We start from the raw sequence: 20025 nt of genomic DNA on the forward strand, positions 1-20025 counted from the left end.
ATGGAGGCGATAACAGACATTGCGAAAAAGGTGAGGGAAAACGAATATGTAGAACAGAAACATCCAGGGTCGTCATCGGTGTTTAGTCAAAATCAATGACTGGGAGACTTTGTATATTTTATTGAAAATCTGTTATTCTGTAATCTGAAAAGTTATATTTGAGAAACAGCCATCGGTAAATTTTATCCTGTGGTGGTTCTAATGTTAATCATCGTATGGTCCGGTAAATAACATTATGCCAACTTTTAAAGGACGTAATGGGTTACATGTGTGATTGACATTTCAGCACTTCAGCGCGTAGGCTACTCCTACTGCCGCGTCTATGTTAAGTGCATTTTTGAGAAACGCATGGTTGCAGGCTGTGCACATGTAAATGCCGTTTACGTTCGGGTCCAGTCGGGTTCTAAAGGAAATGCCGTCAGGTCGGGTCGGACTCGGGTCTAATTTTATCGGGTCTGTCTCGGGTCGGGTTTTTCTTTAAAAATAAATAATGTATGCATGTCGGGTTCGGGTAAGTAGTGATTCGGGTCGATTCGGGTCGGGTACAGTTTTTAGGACCCGAGAAGACCTCTAGTGTGTGTCCGTGTGTGTGTGTGTCCGTGTGTGTGTGTGTCCGTGTGTGTGTGTGTCCGTGTGTGTGTGTGTCCGTGTGTGTGTGTGTCCGTGTGTGTGTGTCTGTGTGTGTCCCTGTTTGTGTGTGTCCGTGTGTGTCCGTGTGTGTGTGTGTGTGTCCGTGTGTGTGTGTGTCTGTCTGTGTGTGTGTCTGTCTGTGTGTGTGTCTGTCCGTGTGTGTGTCTGTCCGTGTGTGTGTCTGTCCGTGTGTGTGTCTGTCCGTGTGTGTGTGTGTGTGTGTGTGTGTGGTGTGTGTGTGTGGTGTCTGTGTCTGTGTGTGTGTGTGTGTGGTGTCTGTGTGTGTGGTGTGTGTGTGTGGTGTCTGTGTGTGTGTGTGTGTGTCTGTGTGTGTGTGTCCGTGTGTCTGTCTGTGTGTGTGTGTGTGTCCGTGTGTCTGTCTGTGTGTGTGTGTGTCCGTGTGTGTGTCCGTGTGTGTCCGTGTGTGTGTCCGTGTGTGTGTCCGTGTGTGTGTCCGTGTGTGTGTCCGTGTGTGTGTCCGTGTGTCTGTCTGTGTGTGTGTGTGTGTGTGTCCGTGTGTGTGTGTCCGTGTGGTGTGTCTGTGTGTGTGTGTGTGTGTGTGTGTGTGTGTGTGTGCAGCTGCTGGACCGTCTGCTGGACGTCCCCACGCTGCTGCGGCACGCCTTCAGAGAGATGTTCTCCGTCGGGGGTCTCTTCTGGATGTTCCGGATCCGGATCCTGCTGTGTGTGCTGGGCGCTCTGACCTACCTGGCCTCGCCGCTGGACTTCATCCCCGAGGGCGTGGTGGGGCTGCTGGGCTTCATGGACGACTTCTTCGTCATCCTGCTGCTCTTCATCTACATCTCCATCATGTACCGCGAGGTGGTGACACAGCGGCTGGCCGCCTGAGCATCTGATCTCTGCTTCATCTGCTGAAGACTCAGACCTGTCCTGTTCTGTGCTCCTCGCAGGGGGAAGAACAACACACACACACACACACACTCGACACTATTACAGACGTGTTTAATATGACACAGCTGAAATATGATAAACGCTTGTCGTCTCACACGTTTTCTCTTCAGATGGTGTCATTCAAACATTAAAGAAAGAGATTCTATGAGTTCATCTGATGGTTTTTCTAAAGTGTTGTAAATGAATATTTGTTCATGAAGCAGGCGAACAGCTGGAGAACAGCAGAATAACCACAAACTAAAGAACTAAGGCCATTCTATAATTCAATAAGGCCTGCAAACTCCTGAAGCACGGTGAAATGACTAGAATGCGTTTTGGTAGTATTGGGCCGATTGCCTCTGTATTTCAGGTCTTTGAAATCATTTCCCCCTTAATGTGTAATTAATCACTTTTCAGTCATTAAACCTGTAGTTTCTCTGAATCTGTTCCTGAAGCAGAAGAAGAGCTGTGTGCCTTCATCTATCCTTCTCATGTTCACAGAAACTACAGGTTTAATGTGTGTTCAGTGCGATGAGTCTGAGATCTTGACTAGTAATGATCAGTCTGTTCATCTCAAGGGCACATGTGTGTGTTAATCACACCCCGACAATCCTGTTATACCTGAATAATCACATAATCAGGTGCTGTTATATTTCTCTCTAGCTCTTGATTTTATTCTTGTTTTCTTGTAGCAGTGGTCTGTGAGCAGCAGGTGGCAGCACAATATAAAGATCTGAACCCCTTGACCGGAGAAAATCGAGTAAATCAGAGGCCCTCAGCCTCGCAATCACTGTACAACTACCAGAATTCATTTATTTTTGGAGAAAATCGTTTGTCTCCCTTCAGTCTGTTTGAGCTTGTCGTGATCCGTTCCTGAAGCGCTGAGAGTCCTTCAGAAGAGAGCTGCACGTTTAGGATCCATCATCTGAGGACCTTCATCTGTGTCTCATGAAGAAGAGCTGCAGCTGCTTTGCTTACACTAAAATTATTATTAATGGGACTGGTGTTTATTAAATAATTAGATCTATAAATGAAGCTGCATTGGCTGGAGCCATCTGAATGAAAAAACACAGTTCTCCGTGTGTTTTATTGCTGGTTTACTGTGAGTCAGAGTTCTTGAGTTTTTGTGATTTCCACTTTCAGAGCCGAACAGTTCCTCAGACGTGAACTTTAACTGAACTTCTGAGAAATCCAGCAGCTCGTTGCATTCTGGGACATGACGTGTTCATCAGCGTGTCAATATAAACCGATCTGTCTGGCTGGAAGGACAAGAAAGGACCACAAACTTTTGTTAAATGTTCAAACGAAGCTATCATTTTGACTTGCTTCTTTTTACTAAAAAATCACTTATTAATGTTACTTCTAACATATCAATTATGTTTTATTCTACTTGGTTTGACTTTCAGTTCTAGTTCCTGTCTGCCATCTCAGTTCAAGTTCAGAACTAATCATCTAATTTTTTCTTCTTCAAGACTAGTCATAATTTAAAGTCATATCTTGAAAGCTGATGTCACAATAAATGTCAGAAGACCGGGAGGGTTTTAAAATACAAACAGAAGACAACTAGCAGCGCAGCTACATAAGAACCAGAGCAGTGACCCGCTCCATCAAACTAACTCATAGTTAGGGTTACAGAATTAGGTCTGAGCTGACAAAAGTCAAAGTCCCCTTTATTTATATAGCGCTTTAAACAAAATACATTGCATCAAAGCAACTGAACAACATTCATTAGGAAAACAGTGTCAATAATGCAAAATGATAGTTAAAGGCAGTTCATCATTGGATTCAGTGATGTCATCTCTGTTCAGTTAAATAGTGTCTGTGCATTTATTTGCAATCAAGTCAACGATATCGCTGTAGATGAAGTGTCCCCAACTAAGCAAGCCAGAGGCGACAGCGGCAAGGAACCGAAACTCCATCGGTGACAGAATGGAGAAAAAAACCTTGGGAGAAACCAGGCTCAGTTGGGGGCCAGTTCTCCTCTGACCAGACAAAACCAGTAGTTCAATTCCAGACTGCAGCAAAGTCAGATTGTGCAGAAGAATCATCTGTTTCCTGTGGTCTTGTCCTGGTGCTCCTCTGAGACAAGGTCTTTACAGGGGATCTGTATCTGGGGCTCTAGTTGTCCTGGTCTCCGCTGTCTTTCAGGGATGTAGAGGTCCTTTCTAGGTGCTGATCCAGCATCTGGTCTGGATACGTACTGGATCCGGGTGACTGCAGTGACCCTCTGATCTGGACACAGACTGGATCTGGTGGCTACGGTGACCTCGTAATAAGAGAGAAACAGACTAATATTAGCGTAGATGCCATTCTTCTAATGATGTAGCAAGTACATCGGGTGTTATGGGAAGTGTTTCCGGTTCCGGTTTACCTAATTAATACCGCATAAAACGGATCTTTAACGGATTTGAATATTAGAAACGTGTTAGTGTGTTATGTGTAAGCCAGGTTAAAGACATGGGTCTTTAATCTAGATTTAAACTGCAAGAGTGTGTCTGCCTCCCGAACAATGTTAGGTAGGTTATTCCAGAGTTTAGGAGCTAAGTAGGAAAAGGATCCCCCGCTCTCGGTTGATTTTGATATTCTAGGTATTATCAAATTGCCAGAGTTTTGAGAACGCAGCGGACGCGGAGGATTATAGTGCAATTAGAGCTTGTTCAAATACTGAGGTGCTAAACCATTCAGGGCTTTATAAGTAATAAGCAATATTTTAAAATCTATGCGATGCTTGATAGGGAGCCAGTGCAGTGTTGACAGGACCGGGCTAATATGGTCATACTTCCTGGTTCTAGTAAGAACTCTTGCTGCTGCATTTTGGACTAGCTGTAGTTTGTTTACTAAGCGTGCAGAACAACCACCCAATAAAGCATTACAATAATCTAACCTTGAAGTAATAAACGCATGGATTAACATTTTGTGATGAAATGATGAGATGGATTCAATAGCAAGTAAGCAAGTTTTATTAATTAATGTGAAACGGGGATGATGATGATGATGATGATGAAAACAAAGTCCGAGGAAGCCAACACTCAGTGACACAGGGTGGTACAGCCCAGTCCGGTGTGAAGATCCTGGGAGGTGAGTGATAAGGATGGCTGAAGCGAAACAGTCGTTCCGAAGCTTTGCGAGATCCCGAAGCGCAGATGTGTCGAAACACTGATCCGAAGCGTGATTCGAAACACCCATGTCACGTGACTATGACCAAACGAAGCCTCGAAGTGTTTCACTAATTGTTTCATCAGGTGTGGTCCGCCGAATCAGCGTTTGATTGGAACGGTCGGGAACAGACCACACAATCGCACATCTGTATAAAAGTGAAATAAACGCATTTTGACCTCGTGGGTTTTTGTGAGAGGAGTTTGACTTTGAGATAGCGGATTTTTGGTGATATAGTGACATAGTGCGATTTGATTAGTTATAGGCAATTTAGACTTACATTTAAATTTACACAACACATTGACTGAGAGGCTAGAGACAGACAGAGTATACATATAGTGACACATTAATAGATACATAGATATAAATATATATAGACAGCTAGATTAATAGATAGATAAATATATAGATAGATTACAGATACATATATAAATACATATATTATAGATAGATACATATATAGATACATAGATTATAGATAGATACATATCTAGATACATAGATCGATTCATATATAGATAGATAGATTTGGATAGAAAGATAAAATGGAAGCTCCCCAGAAGAGATGCCGTAAATCTGTGGTGTGGGAGCATTTCCATTTAGAAACCCCAAATAAAGTGAGATGTGTGTATTGTGATCGGCAGCTAGCCTACTGCAACAATACATCATCCATGATGCGCCATTTGAGGAGCACTCATCCTGCCATTTTGCAGGGTGCAGAGGATGGCATTCCCCCTGTACCTAGGCCTGCTACTGACACTGCTGGGCCATCTAAGCAAGGTATGCATTGTTTGGGATATAATTATAATTGAAATATAATTACAACCTTTTGGGACACTGTTTATAAAGTTTATAAGTTATATAAAGCACTGATTATAAACACTGGAAGGTTTCCAAATAATGAACCAGTAGGCTATACTTTTAATAGATGTGCACTAATTGAAGCTGTATTTTTCCAATGTATTTGTCTGAAAGTATGTTTTGTCTTCTCTTTTAAAAGTCAGACAGAGGGAATTGGATGAGGCTCTTATAAACATGGTGGTGAAGGATCTGCAGCCCTTCACCATCGTGGACGATGAGGGATTCAGGGCATTTGTGAACAAGCTTGATCCAAGCTATGTACTCCCATCCCGGAAGGTGCTTAAAATAATGGTCAGTGAAAAGTAGAACAAAGGCAAGGAGAAGACAATGGAGGACCTACAAAAGGCCGAATTTGTTAGCCTTACAGCTGACATGTGGTCCTCCATTAATATGGATGGATATCTTGGTGTGACTTGCCATTACATAACACCAGAGGCAAAAATGGCAACTGTTGTACTGGGTGTAAGGAGGTTTTACCAAACCCACACAGCCCAGCATCTCATGGAGGCTAAAGCCTTGCTAATGGCTGAGTGGGGAATAACCTCCAAAGTTCAGTGCATGGTGACTGACAATGCATCTAACATGATCCTAAGTGCCCAGCTACTCCACCTTCGCCATGTCCCATGTTTTGCTCATACTTTAAATTTGATTGTGAAAAAGGCACTAGATCAAACCCCAGTCATCAATGAAATACGCCAGAAGGCCAGAAAGATAGTGGGGTTGTTCAGATCCAGCTGCAAAGCAAAGGACAAGCTTGTGGAGATGCAGAGCTTGATCGGAAGACCAACTCTGAAACTGATACAGGAGGTTGACACGAGATGGAACAGCACATTTGACATGCTACAGCGCTTGTATGACCAATGTGAACCAGTGGCTGCTGCACTTTCCAACTTAAACAATGATACTGCTCCCCTGACAAGTATTGATTATGACATTATTGAACAATCATTGTCAATACTGCAACCTTTCAAACTCGCAACAACAGAGATGTCAGAGGAAAAGAGAGTGTCTGCTTCAAAGCTTATACCACTGTACAGGATGTTGCAGCACAAGCTTGCACAGAAAAAAGGAAATGCAACACAGGAATCAACTGTTCAATTAGGTAGGCCACAATGACCATACTACCCATGTGATTGGCCATAACTGTCATATTATTGTCATTATTATAAATATGTGTTTCTCCTGTTTTGGCTCATAGGCTCACATCTGCAAGAAGGTCTGCACTCCAGATGTGGAGGTTATGAGAGTTTTAGAGCCTTGGCACTGGCTACACTGCTGGACCCAAGGTTCAAAAATGTGGCATTTGGAAATGCTGCCAAAGCCCAGGAAGCTGAAAAGCATATCACACTGGAGTGTGCTTCACTGATGTGTTCAAACACAAATCCTGGTGAGCAGTTTCAGTCTGTGTTATGTTATGTAATCTGAATCATGTAATATAATATATCCTTCATATATGCCGTCAGTTTAGGATTTGTTACTAATTGCTGTTTTCATTTTTATTCAGACCCAGAAATGTCAACATCACACCCATCATCATCATCATCACCATCACCATCAACATCAACACCAGTAGAAACACAGGACAGTTTATGGGAACTTTTTGATACTCGCATCCATCAAACCAAGATGATACACAATGCTACAGCTGATGCCACAGTGGAAGTGAAAAAATACATCAACGATGCGTATTTGCCCAGAACTCATGATCCACTAACTTACTGAAAAGAGAGAGCAGTAATCTTTCCTCATTTGTATGTCCTTGCAAAAAAATATCTTTGTATGCCAGCAACAAGTGTCCCTTGTGAGAGGATTTTTTCAAAGGCTGGAGAAATTATCTGTGAAAAAAGAAGTAGGCTAAGTCCTTCCACAGCAGATAAATTAATATTTTTGAATAAAAATCTCTAAAAAAGTGAGACATTGTGGCTTGATTTCTTTTATTAATATTCATTTTTCATGACCAAAATAACATTATGCACAGTGAAGAGCCTATAGGTTACAAGCTTCACATATTAGAACATTATAATAATAAAAAAAACAACACATTTTTTAATGGATCGTCAAGGTTGTTTCAGATCAACACCTGCAAGTGACCACTAGGTGTCACCGTTGAGACGGGTGTCGGATTGATTCGAAGCCTCGAAACAATATGGCACATTTGGTTCAACTGTTTCATTGGTTCACGAGGCCTCGATTTTGCCATCACTAGTGAGTGAAGACAAATGACAATCAGGAAGTTTGACGGCGGTTATAATCCGGGAGATGGTGAAGACGAGAGGGCAGACGTGCAGGACAAACGGACAGGCAGCGAGGAAACTGAACAGGCGGGAAACAGAACTGACATCCAAACAACGATCTGACAAAAGACAAGGGGAAAACAGAGAGACTAAATAGTCAGTGCAGATCCTCTGCAGCTGGCGTACTGATTAGTCCTGATTGCAGAGCTGATGAGCCCAGTGATCGGTGGCTCCACCCACATCAACTCAAACACAGACAAGAGAGAGAGACAGCGAATTAATGAACCGTGACACATTTCTGCTTTTGACATTGAGAGCATAGGCCGTAATTTAGGTATATTTTTGAGATGGAAAAATGCAGTTTTACAAATGCTAGAAACGTGGCTTTCTAAGGAAAGATTGCGATCAAATAGCACACCTAGGTTCCTAACTGATGACGAAGAATTGACAGAGCAACCATCAAGTCTTAGACAGTGTTCTGGGTTATTACAAGCAGAGTTTTTAGGTCCTATAATTAACACCTCTGTTTTTTCAGAATTTAGCAGTAAGAAATTACTCGTCATTCAGTTTTTTATATCGACTATGCAATCCATTAGTTTTTCAAATTGGTGTGTTTCACCGGGCTGCGAAGAAATATAGAGCTGAGTATCATCAGCATAACAGTGAAAGCTAACACCATGTTTCCTGATGATATCTATCAAGGGTAACATGTTAAGCGTGAAAAGTAACGGCCCTAGTACTGAGCCTTGAGGTACTCCATACTGCACTTGTGATCGATATGATACATCTTCATTCACTGCTACGGATTGATGGCAGTCATATAAGTATGATTTAAGCCATGCTAATGCACTTCCATTAATGCCAACAAAGTTTTCTAGTCTATTCAAGAGAATGTTGTAGTTAATAGAGACTAGATTACTGTAATGCACTATACTCTGGTCTCCCTGATAAACATATTAAGAAATTACAGTATATCCAAAACTCGGCCGCACGTGTACTAACACACACAACTGTTCAGCAGCATATTTCCCCTGTTCTTTATGAACTCCATTGGCTTCCAGTAACGGCACGTATCGATTTTAAAATCTTGATTTTAACATATAAAGCCATTCATGGGATAGCACCGGAATACCTTTGTGATCTAGTTGTTCCTTACATTCCAAATCGTTCTCTCCGCTCATCTGACTCTTATGCTCTACAGCAGCCCACATTCAAATTAAAGTTGATGGGTGATCGCTCCTTTATGGTTACTGCTCCGCGGTTGTGGAATAAACTTCCATTTGCGATAAAAAATTCTACAACTCTGGACTGCTTTAAGAGGTCTCTAAAGACCCATCTTTTTAAAAATGCTTATTGTCTTTGAAGTGTATCTTATTTAGATTTTTTTGTCTGATTTTTCTGTTTTTAATTTATTGTTTAATTATCTTATATTATGTTTACTATACTATGTAGCGCTTTGGGTTGGAGAAAAGCGCATTATAAATAAAATGCATCATCATCATCATCATCATCATCAATTGTGTCAAACGCAGCACTAAGATCCAATAAAACTAATAGAGAGATACACCCACGATCAGATGATAAGAGCAGATCATTTGTAACTCTAAGGAGAGCAGTCTCAGTACTATGATACGGTCTAAATCCTGACTGGAAATCCTCACATATACCATTTTTCTCTAAGAAGGAATATAATTGTGAGGATACCACCTTTTCTAGTATCTTGGACAGAAAAGGGAGATTCGAGATTGGTCTATAATTAACTAGTTCTTTGGGGTCAAGTTGTGGTTTTTTGATGAGAGGCTTAATAACAGCCAGTTTGAAGGTTTTGGGGACATATCCTAATGACAATGAGGAATTAATAATAGTCAGAAGAGGATCTATGACTTCTGGAAACAAAACCAGTCCAGTGTGGCTGATCCTCACCTCCCTCTGTCAGCTCAGGCTTGATCCTGAGGTAATGGAGCACGTGCACATGAAAGTGTGACATCAGTAATGAACAGCCAATCACATGCCTTGAAACTGTGAGTCGCTTCTCGTGAACCAAAAATTAAAGAGATTGAACAAGATGAAGAATTTAAACACATTTACATGAGATAAAACAATCTTTCCTTGAAAGAGGGAAATTAAAGAAAACATCTTGCCGTATAACTGCAAGTAAAAGTTTACATATTTAATAACACTTAAAAATCTAAGCTCATATGTTTAAAGCTATTGATTTTAAAACAATTTTATTGCATATTATCTATGTTTATATTAATTTAAAATAAATTGTGTTTATATTTATATTTAAGAGCCCTGCATCTAATTGAGAGAAGAAAATATGTGGCAAGGACTGATATTTATTCATCTAATGGTTTATTTAGTACATTTCCTGAGGCTGTGATTTACCCTCATCACAGCTTAAACACCTCACATCCGTCTGAAGATGTTGTGTGTCTGTGTGTCTGCCTTCATCTAATAATCTTCTAACACTGTATTTCTATCATCCACTTAAAACATTCTACTGATTATAAGTCTCTTGTAAGTACGTCAGCTTAGTGTACTAACTCTCATCTAACAATCTTCTAATAATGAGAGTTAGTTGACATGTAGTTGCAAAATGAATTAGTCAGAATGTGGATTGTCATAATTCTCCCAAACCCAAAGTCATGTGAAGGTGATCAGAGTAAACACACACTGACTGTCTTTTATCCATCTTGGATTAAAATATCAGACTTGTGTGTCAACATTGGAATCTGATTAGAACATTGTTGCAATAACAAGGGTGTGTTTACATTTATTTATAACAGAAATGCATATATATTTTCTGATGTTGTTTGTATAGTTTGTAATCGATCTATGAGTACGTCATGATCTATGGTGTCGAACGCAGCACTAAGATCAAGTAAAACTAGCATCTCTTCTCTTCTTCATGCATTCATTCTGCTGCGTGACTCTACTGTACAGTCCATCGTGCATCACATTGCTGTACACGAGGAGTGAGCTGCACTGGCCCATGTTTCCCAGAAGTCTGTGCGTCCATCTCTCATGTTCTGGGTCAGTAAATGAAGAGGTGGAATCATTCTGTGTCCCACCCAAGACCTGCTGTTTCTCATGCCCTGCTGCCCATCTGGCACAGCATTATGGGTAGGGCTCTGCTCCGGGACTCTAGGAGTGTACATCTCTGTGTGTGTGTGTGTGTGTGTGTGTGTGCAGCGCCCAACCCAACGCCCACTTGACTGATCCTGTCTACTGTATGAACACAGACGCCCAGGTTTCGTTTAAAGTTGCAAAAGTTTGTGTTAGTCTGCCAGGAAACTAAATCTTTTTTTTTTTTAGTACCAATGTTTTTAAGTATTCTGAGAGAACATTATGAGAAAGTTTTGAGAAAAAAAAATTAAAGCCTTGAACCTAGATAGACTGATGGAGGGGAAAGATCTGCTTGTGGGAAATATAGATTATAGTAATAATAGTAATAGTAATAGTATAGTAAGAATAGAGTAATATTCATACAGCACATATGGCATTAATAATGATGACCATGCAGAAGAGATGCTTTCCATAAGGGTTAGTAATGTTTTGACCTGATGTGTGTGTGTGTGTGTGTGTGTGTGTGTGTGTGTGTGATAGAGCTGAAGCTGTAGTGATTCATGGCATGAAACACACTTCCAGTAAACAGGAAGGAAGTCCGTGAGCGTCCACAGGAAATGAATCAGTGCTGGGAGCTTCATGATCAGGTTAGCAGGCCTTTAGTTTAGTTTAGTCATTTGTGGAGCGAGTCAGTATCTTCATTAGTCAGATCACAGTATTATTGTTATTAGTTTAATTTCATGTGAAATATTACCTTGTCTTTTTGTGCAGTTGTAGATGATGTTTGAAACAGGTTTTCTTTTTTATGTTTTGTATCATATTTGATCCGTCAGGTTCACAGTGAATACGGAGGGAAAACAGCTCAGTTTTATTTAGAGACTCAAACTAAGCAATAATATGAATTCAGAAATTTTGGAAACTTTCCGGGATTCTGTTTGGAAAATGTAGGGAATTTTCTGAAACTTTTGGAAATTTTCCAGACAATTTCTGCCCCTTTGCAACCATATTCAGTACTCTTTATCTCCAGTAATGTGTGTCAGTGAGATGAGATGTAAATGATCCGCACATATAACACAGTGATGGAGAGCTGAAGAAATCAAGGCTCTTCAGAAGATGTGAGATGTTCTGGAGGCTTGTGAAGATCATTCCTCCGCTGAGGAACAGTGAAAGTAAAGCTTCTGGAAACAAACATGTGTGTGTGTGTGTGTGTGTGTGTGTGTGTGTGCTGATCTCCAGGGCTCTGACGGCAGCAGTGAGCTCTGATTGGCTTCAGCGAGTGGGAGACTGACTCATCACAGGTGGGCAGAGCAAACACTGACGCAGAGAGAGAGAGAGAGAGAGAGAGAGAGAGAGAGAGAGAGAGAGAGAGAGAGAGAGAGAGAGAGTCACATTCACAGTGAGCTCCAGCTCCTTTATCTGACATTTAGATCCTCCTCTACTAAAATACAGCGAGGATGTGAACAAACACTGATGCATACGGAAAAACCTGCTGCCTTCGTATGACTGAAAAACCAGATCAGTGTGTGTGTGTGTGTGTGTGTGTGTGTGTCGTCAGCTGAATGTGTCAGTTCTGTGAAACCCATATGACTCTCTTTCCTCAAAATCAGATGTTTAGCAGAACATTCACGCTGCTCTTTTCCATACAGTGAAATCAGACAATGATCAGAATGACACCCAAAAAACACCCTCTTTATCATAAACAGGCCAATGGTATTCATATGTGTTTCAGTTTTGAGACAAAGTGAGTTTTATCTGTACGATCACTGGTCAGAGACTAGTTTTAAAGTGAACAGTGTTTCCAGAGCATCTCCAGATGTGTTAAATGGTGACTTCTTCACTTTCATTTACTTTTGCACGGTGAAGAACACAAACTGCATGTGAAGAGGATGTGAAACAGAGGTCAAACCGAGCAGCTTCCTGCAGAAGTTCAGCTAACATGAACCTGACACGAGACTTTAATCACACTTCATGTCTGAATGTCTCTGAGTTAGATAACTAATCAAATCAAGAGTCATTTATCACAAAGAAAGAGGTGCACACAAAAGAACAGAGTTTTGTGATTAACTTGGCCGAGAGACGAGCTGCTTGTGTCCTGTGAGTTGCGAGGCAGAGGCAGATGTGTTTGCATCACACTCCGATGATTGACGTGGTTTCTCTGCGTGATTCAGCGAGTGGAGGCCTGACTGTGAAAGTTCACGTCCAGAATAGTTTTCCTGGGTGAATCCAGCAAGGCATATTGACGGGCATCTGCAGGGGTCCGTCACGCTGTTGCTACGGCAACACCTCCAGAAACTAATCATGCTCAAGTTCTGCTCTAACGAGGCTCGTCTGCGCCGAGACTCCCGGAGTTCATTAAAGATGTCACCTCCGGACAGAGGAACTAGTTACTGACCGGGGTTAGGGTTAGGGTTAGGGTTGGGGTTAGGGTCAGCCAGAGGAGCATCTATGAACATCACCGTCCTGTTATGAACGGATGCAGTATTATTTATCAGACACTACCACTCACTATAAAACTTGGGTACTCGGGTAACACATTTGGGTTATAAAACTAACCCTAACCCTAACCCTAATGTTTATTTATTAATATTCTAAGACTGTTAAATGACCAGTTTTCTTTTCATGATTATAACATTATTTAAACCTCATAATAGAAATAATAGCATGAGGTCCTTCTGAGAATATTGTTCGTAGAACATTTTCTCTGAGAATATATCCTATGTAAAATATTAATAAAGTTATAAGATTGTTCCATACACATCGATTAAAGAACATTTCGTCCTAACATTTATATGACTTTCATCATATTAGCTAGGTGCTTGCATGTTACTTCTAGTTAGAAGAATGATTATTGTGAAGTCTGGAAATCAAGTGTGACTTTGTTTTGTGCCCAATCGGATTGTGGTCAGTCTGTGTGACCCTGACACTAGTGATCAGTCATGTGTCTCACGTCTAGAAGCACACACACACACACACACACACTCAGGCCCGTGACATTTACGGTGAAGCAGTGTAGTGTAAATGAACCTGGTGCCGTGCTTCACTCCAGACAGATTCTACATTCTCCTGCACGGTCGCCTGCGAGGTTTCTGCGGCTCTGCGAGGATTGGACAGGAGATGTCATGAACACACTTTTAAAAGGCACAGATTAGCCCTACAGGCTTCATTATGTGCATTAACCTTTCGTTTTAAACTTGGGAATGTCGTGTTATTTTGTGTCCAGCCCTGCAGGAACACATTATCACAGAACCACCGCTAAATTGAGTCCTGATTTACACAGAGCTCAAATACAAAGAGTGGTGTTTGTTTGATGATATTGAAAGACCTATTTCTGATCCAAGGTTAAATAGTACATGAGCACATTTTATTCATGTGTTGATAGATTCGGAAACAACTGGCCAATCTTCATTATCTTCACATATTATTATTATGTGTTATACTAATCTAATCAGGACTGTCACAGCACTGGTATACTGTTGCTCTTCTGTGGGTCTGATTGCTTCTATTGTGCTCATTTGTAAGTCGCTTTGGATAAATGCATCTGCTAAATGATTCAATGTAAATCAATGATATTACTGAAAATTAAGTGTCTAAACGAGGCACAAAACCAACTCACACCATTTAACCCCTTTCTCACTACAGACGTTCACTTTGTTTTCAGTTACATAAACTGCTTGGACTAGTTTTAACAGTAAGTCATGCAATTTCTTTCTGCAAGACTGGCCATAACTGTTTAAAGTCAGTTACATAAAAAGACTAGTCTGGTCTGATTTGATTTGATTCCAAAAGTAAGACTGATTATCGTCTGGTTGACCAGCTTCGTGTTTATTTCTCATGAACATAATACAGCATATGTGCACCAGAGCTCATCAGCATTTCTACATGAAATGAAAAAGTCTTAGAACAGTTTGGAATGAAGAAATGAAGATTCATATTTAATGTGTAAGCGTAAAGCTGCAGGATGTGAATCAGTGAAGTGTAGCTGCACGGACTGAAAGAGGTCAGCGAGTGTTTGATGAGGACAGACGGAGGGCACATGTTCATCTCAGACTCTGACCTCACGTCAGATCCACAGGAGATACCTTCATCTTTTTAATGGGTTTTGGAGGAGCCTCACTGACTCACGAGAAGGTCTCTCTTCAACGTCGTTGAGATCCGAACGCAGACTGACAGCGCAGTGCTCAGAACGTCTCCTCACTTCATCTCCAGGAGTTTATCCTCAGATGATGGCCTGACAATGAAAGCAGTGCTGTTAATGAATTCACATCCGCTATCTTTGCTCATATGCGAGCATTTGAAAGAGACCATGAAGCCTTGGGTGAGGCGTTTTGCTGAAAAACTTTGTATTGCAAATATTTAAGGTACCTTCCTCCAGTGAAAAAGTGCATCTGCTGTTGTCTCTCACAGATTTGTTTAGAGCTGTTTAAACGCTGCTTGATCTGTGCAGATTTCTCTCCTGATTCAGAAATAGCATTCAGTCTGTTCTCTCTCTGTTTTTCATCAAGTGGTCAAATTCAAAGTGTCCAGCCCGTCATCACCCGGCGATATGATCCAGGGATGAGGTCTGTCTGTGAGTAATGGCAGCAGATATTAAAGCACAGACGTCATGATGGTGTGATTACGTCAGTCTCAAGGGCAGATCTGTATGAAAGCGCTGCATGACCGCGGGCCGCTGTGAGCCGCTAATGGGATCAGTTAAAGGTCTTGCAGTATTAAATGTTTGCGTGACAGAGCGGCGAGTGGCTCATTAATGTGTCACAACAACCAACACTGACCATCCTGACCAGCCTTAATCATACAGTGCCTTGCAAAAGTATTCATACTCCTTTTTTCACATTTTATTATGTTGCTGCCTTATGATAAACTTTTTTAAATTACTTTTTTCCACATCAGTCTACACTTCATACACCATACAGACAAAGCAAAAACAGTATTGTCACAACTTCTTAAATTTATTAAAAATAAAAAACTGAAATACGTTAATTGCATAAGTATAGCTAAATATTTAGCTGAGCACCTTCACAGTCTCAAGACTTTTTTGTTTGATGCGACAAGCTTTGCTCATCATCATTTGCCAACTATCTTTGCAATCTCCGCTCCCTGTGACGTCACTTGCAATCAACACAAATCGTGTGTGTTGCCAATGGAGACAAGACGCTGTGGTGGTGATTAAATGATTAAAACTAAATTAGTAGGCCTACTACTATAATGTACGGGGTCCTGCAAGAAAAAGACAAGACCGGCAAATCCGTGGCCACAGAAAAGCAGAATATGAACGATATGCACAAAGTCTTTCATTAAGCGTTATCCTCCTGTAGAAAAAACAAACACTTTATGGCATAATCTATTAAGATACATTTAAGTTCAATTAAAATACCAAATTCAAAATATAGTTATTATGTAATGTACTACAAGGCAAGCAGATGGCTATGAACACAATGCGCAAACTTATGCGCTTAATGTGTCCTAATAACAGACTAAGATGATAAAGACAATTTAGTAAATACATTAAGTACATTTTAAGTGTATATGTTTTTCTACGGGAGGAAAACGCTTAGCGAGAGATTTTGCGCAAGCGTTCATATTCTGGTGTTCTGGCCACGGATTTGCCGGTCTTTTCTTTTTCTTGCAGGACCCTGTACGTTACAGTACTAAATTAGGTTTAATCGTTTAATCACCGCCACAGCGTCTTGTCTCCATTGGCAACAAGCACGATTTGTGTTGATTGCAAGTGACGTCACAGGTAACGGAGAGTGCAAGTAGCGATTGCAAGTGACATTGTAATTTAGTTTCTTTTTTCTTGTCTTCGCCACCTGGCTAATGTTATAAAATGTTGGGAAATTCAAACAAAAAGTAATCAGAAAATTCAACAAAATAAAAAATAAAGACTGCAAGTGATGTCACCAGCGGAAGTGCAAGTGTCTGAGAGTGCAAGTGCAAGTCTGCAGCCAGACCCTTCTCCCATCAGTTGCTCAGTTTGTCCAGGAGGCCAGCTCTAGGAAGAGTCCTGGTTGTTTCAAACTTCTCCTGTTAAAGGTAACAGAGACTAAATGCTTCTGTGACCCTTCAAAGGTTTTCTGAACTCTTCTCCAGTGGTGTAGCTTGACACAAACCTGTTTCTGAGCTCTGCAGGCAGTTCTTTTGACCTCATGCCTTGGTTTTTGCTCTTGTTTTTGCATTATCAGCTGTTAAACCTTTTATTAAGATGTGTGTGGCTTTCCAAATCATACCCATTCAATTGAATTTGTCACAGGTTAACTTCACTCGAAGTGTAGTAACATCTGAAAGCAATATGAATGCTCTTGAGCTACATTTCAACTTTGCCAGATAAGGGTATGAATACTTATGCAACGGAATAATTTAAGTGTTTTATTTTTAATATATTTGCAAAGATGTTAAAAACCATAATGGTTTTGTTTTACCATTATGGTGTATGAAGTGTAGATTGATGTGGAAACAAAAAATAATTTAAAGCACTTTATCATAAGGCAGCAACCAAACAAAATGTGAAAAAAAATGAAGGGTACGAATACATCCGCAAGGCACTGTATGAGCCTTTATTCCAAAAAAATAATTATAGCACACATTCAGTGACTGCAAATTCATGTGCACTCAATATGATAATTTAGTCAAATAACAAACAATTTACGTACAATATCACCAAATGTTTTGTTTATTACAGCCTTTTAACGATGCATTAACATGTGAATGGTGGCAACGTTAGCAACCAACTGGAGGAATGATGCTGAAAATACAGCGGAGCATCACAGTGTCAGGAACATGAAGAGAGAGAACTCAAACGCAGAGGATAAGTGCAACAGTTTATTAGGGATAACAGAAAATCCCAAAATAATCCAACGTGTGGTGACACACACACGAGCCGAAAACTGGTGTAACAACTCCAGAGTCGTCCGTACAGTCATCTGCGGACACAGGCTGTGGAGACCACCTCTGGTGGAAAGCCCAACGGGACGTGGATACCGGGTGGATATTCTTAAACTAGGGGGTTAAACTGAGTCGAACTGACACCGGACTGAGCACCTTAGAGATGGCAAACGGTCCAAACATTTGGGTCCTAGTTTACGTGAGGGGAGTTTGAGAGGAATGTCCTTCTGACCGCACATGTAAAGTGGGGGTTTAGCAGGGTGATGATCCGTCGACGCTTGTTCCTCTTACCAGTCCGAGTGAGGGCTTCTCTGGTGACCCTCCACGTACGGAGGCATCTCTGAATAAACGAGTGCGCGGATGGAACAATGGCATCAGATTCTTGGGAGGGGAATATGGGTGGCTGGTAGCCTAAACAGCACTGGAAGGGAGACAAACCCGTAGATGAGACCGGGAGGGAGTTATGTGCGTACTCAACCATAGTTAATCTGGAACTCCAAGATGCGGATGCCACACAATGCAAGACTCTCTCCAGATCCTGGTTAGCACGCTCAGCCTGACCGTTTGTCTGCAGGTGATACCCAGAGGAAAGACTCGTAGTCGCCCCCCAGCTGTCGACAAAACTCTGCCCAAAACTTAGACACAAATTGGGGACCCCTGTCAGAAACCACGTTCACCGGGAGGCCATGAATACGGAAAAAATTGATCCAAGACAATAGTCGCTGTCTCCCTTGCTGAGGGCGATTTGGGGAGGGGAATAAAATGTGCGGCCTTCGAGAACCACGAACTGACGAGCGTCCCTCGCCATGGAAGGCCACCAGAAGCGCTTCTTGATTAAACTACAGGTACGAGTCGCTCCTGGGTGGCAAGCTAGTACGGACGAGTGACCCAACTGTTGGACGTTAGTTCGGACCCGATTCTGGCACGAACAACAGGCTCTCAGGGCAACCCGCGGGAACTGTGACGTTGCGCAGAGCCGAGTGGACTCTGGACTCCACCCCCCAGGTGACCATCGCTACTACCCGATCAGGGGGGCAGAGTGGTCACCGGAAGGATGGATCTTGGTTCAGCCTCAAAGATCCACGAATGTGCGTCGGGCTTACCATTCTTGGACCCCGGATGGTAGGAGATGTTAAAATTTAACCGAATGAAGAATAGTGCCCAGCGAGTCTGTCGGGAATTCAGTCGTTTAGCGGTGCGGATGTATTCTAATTTCTTATGATTGGTCCAAACTAAAAAAGGGACCTCTGCGCTCTCTAACCAGTGACGCCACTCCTCCAGCTCCTACTTGACCGCCAGTAACTTCCTATTCCCAATGTCGTAATTCCAGTCTGAGGGGGTTAAATGATGAGAAAAAGGTGACCTCTGAGACAAAATTGCCCCTTCTCCCACCTCTGATGCATCCACCTCCACAACGAACTGACGAGACAGATCGGGAGTAACAAGAATGGGAGCCGAAACAAAGCGACTCTTTAAATTAGAGAATGCAGCCTGAGCCTGCGGCGACCAACAGAAACGTCTTTGAGTGGAGATGAGATCCGTCAGAGGGGAGGCCACCTGGCTAAAATTCCGAATGAACCGCCTGTATAAATGGGCAAACCCCAGAAATCGCTAGACCGTTCTACGACTATCTGGGGTGGGCCAATCAGCAACTGCTTTTACCTTGGCAGGAGAATATGTGAACTGAAGAGGCTCTTGTGGGTTTGCATGTTTGAATTACAAAGCAAGAAAGTCAAAGAGAGCTGATGAAGACTGGCTTCTCAGGGAAGGGAATCTTACAGTCCGTCTGTGAAGCGTTCAGAGCAAAGCGTCTGCTCTTCCCTGCATTGTGCCTCAGATCTGAACGCATGTGTGACGGCAGACTGTGAGTTTGTCCCGCTCCAGAGACAGATGGTCGCTGGGGGACTCTGATAACAGGACAGCAGGTCAACGCCGAGACTGCGCTCCAACTCAACATGTGTGTTTATCTGTCATGTCCAAATGTCATATTAAAGTGCTGGAGGTTTATTAGCCACAGAATCTGCTGCTAATCGAAAATATGAGCATCATGCTGGCAAATCTGCTGCTTCGCTCTGATGCTTGTAAAAGTGCTTTTGAATATGATGATAACACTGAAGCTTTCTGGAAAGATGACAGCATTTCCAACAGTGTCATTGTCATTCATCTGGTGTTCTGCTCATATTAATATTATGAAGTAATATTACTGATGCTGTTCACACTCATGTTTGATCTCAGCCGAATTCAGGTAACAAACTAAAGAAAATGAAAGTCTGTATCTGCTCTGTGATGATGGGATGAATGT

The 20025-nt window shown here is 41.8% G+C and overlaps 2 protein-coding genes across 2 annotated transcripts in view; both read left to right on the forward strand.

The window, feature by feature from the left end:
* LOC132131862 (E3 ubiquitin-protein ligase RNF170-like) overlaps positions 1-1700 on the forward strand; it is a 5120-nt gene extending 3420 nt beyond the window's left edge. The window contains exon 6 of the mRNA XM_059543996.1: positions 1210-1700. Within this exon, the coding sequence (XP_059399979.1) occupies positions 1210-1479 (270 nt within the window). The 3' untranslated portion in view covers positions 1480-1700. The remainder of the gene's footprint in view (positions 1-1209) is intronic.
* Positions 1701-6115: 4415 nt separating this feature from the next.
* LOC132136204 (zinc finger BED domain-containing protein 4-like) lies at positions 6116-15399 on the forward strand. Its single transcript, XM_059547225.1, has 3 exons — positions 6116-6640; positions 6737-6925; positions 15344-15399. Exons 1-3 carry the CDS (start codon positions 6121-6123, stop codon positions 15397-15399), a joined length of 765 nt encoding a protein of 254 aa, XP_059403208.1. The 5' UTR covers positions 6116-6120.
* The last annotated feature ends 4626 nt before the right edge of the window (positions 15400-20025 follow it).

This window comes from Carassius carassius, chromosome 4 (assembly GCF_963082965.1).
Source record: "Carassius carassius chromosome 4, fCarCar2.1, whole genome shotgun sequence".
NCBI classification, from domain to species: domain Eukaryota; kingdom Metazoa; phylum Chordata; class Actinopteri; order Cypriniformes; family Cyprinidae; genus Carassius; species Carassius carassius.

What these genes read in the sequence shown, in the direction of transcription:
- LOC132136204 (XM_059547225.1), top strand. Translation starts at nt 6,121, where the DNA reads ATGATCCTAAGTGCCCAGCTACTCCACCTTCGCCATGTCCCATGTTTT. An exon ending in GGAATCAACTGTTCAATTAG is followed by an intron (nt 6,641 to 6,736) that starts GTAGGCCACAAT and finishes TTTGGCTCATAG; the next exon opens with GCTCACATCTGCAAGAAGGT. An exon ending in GTGTTCAAACACAAATCCTG is followed by an intron (nt 6,926 to 15,343) that starts GTGAGCAGTTTC and finishes TTTTTCATCAAG; the next exon opens with TGGTCAAATTCAAAGTGTCC.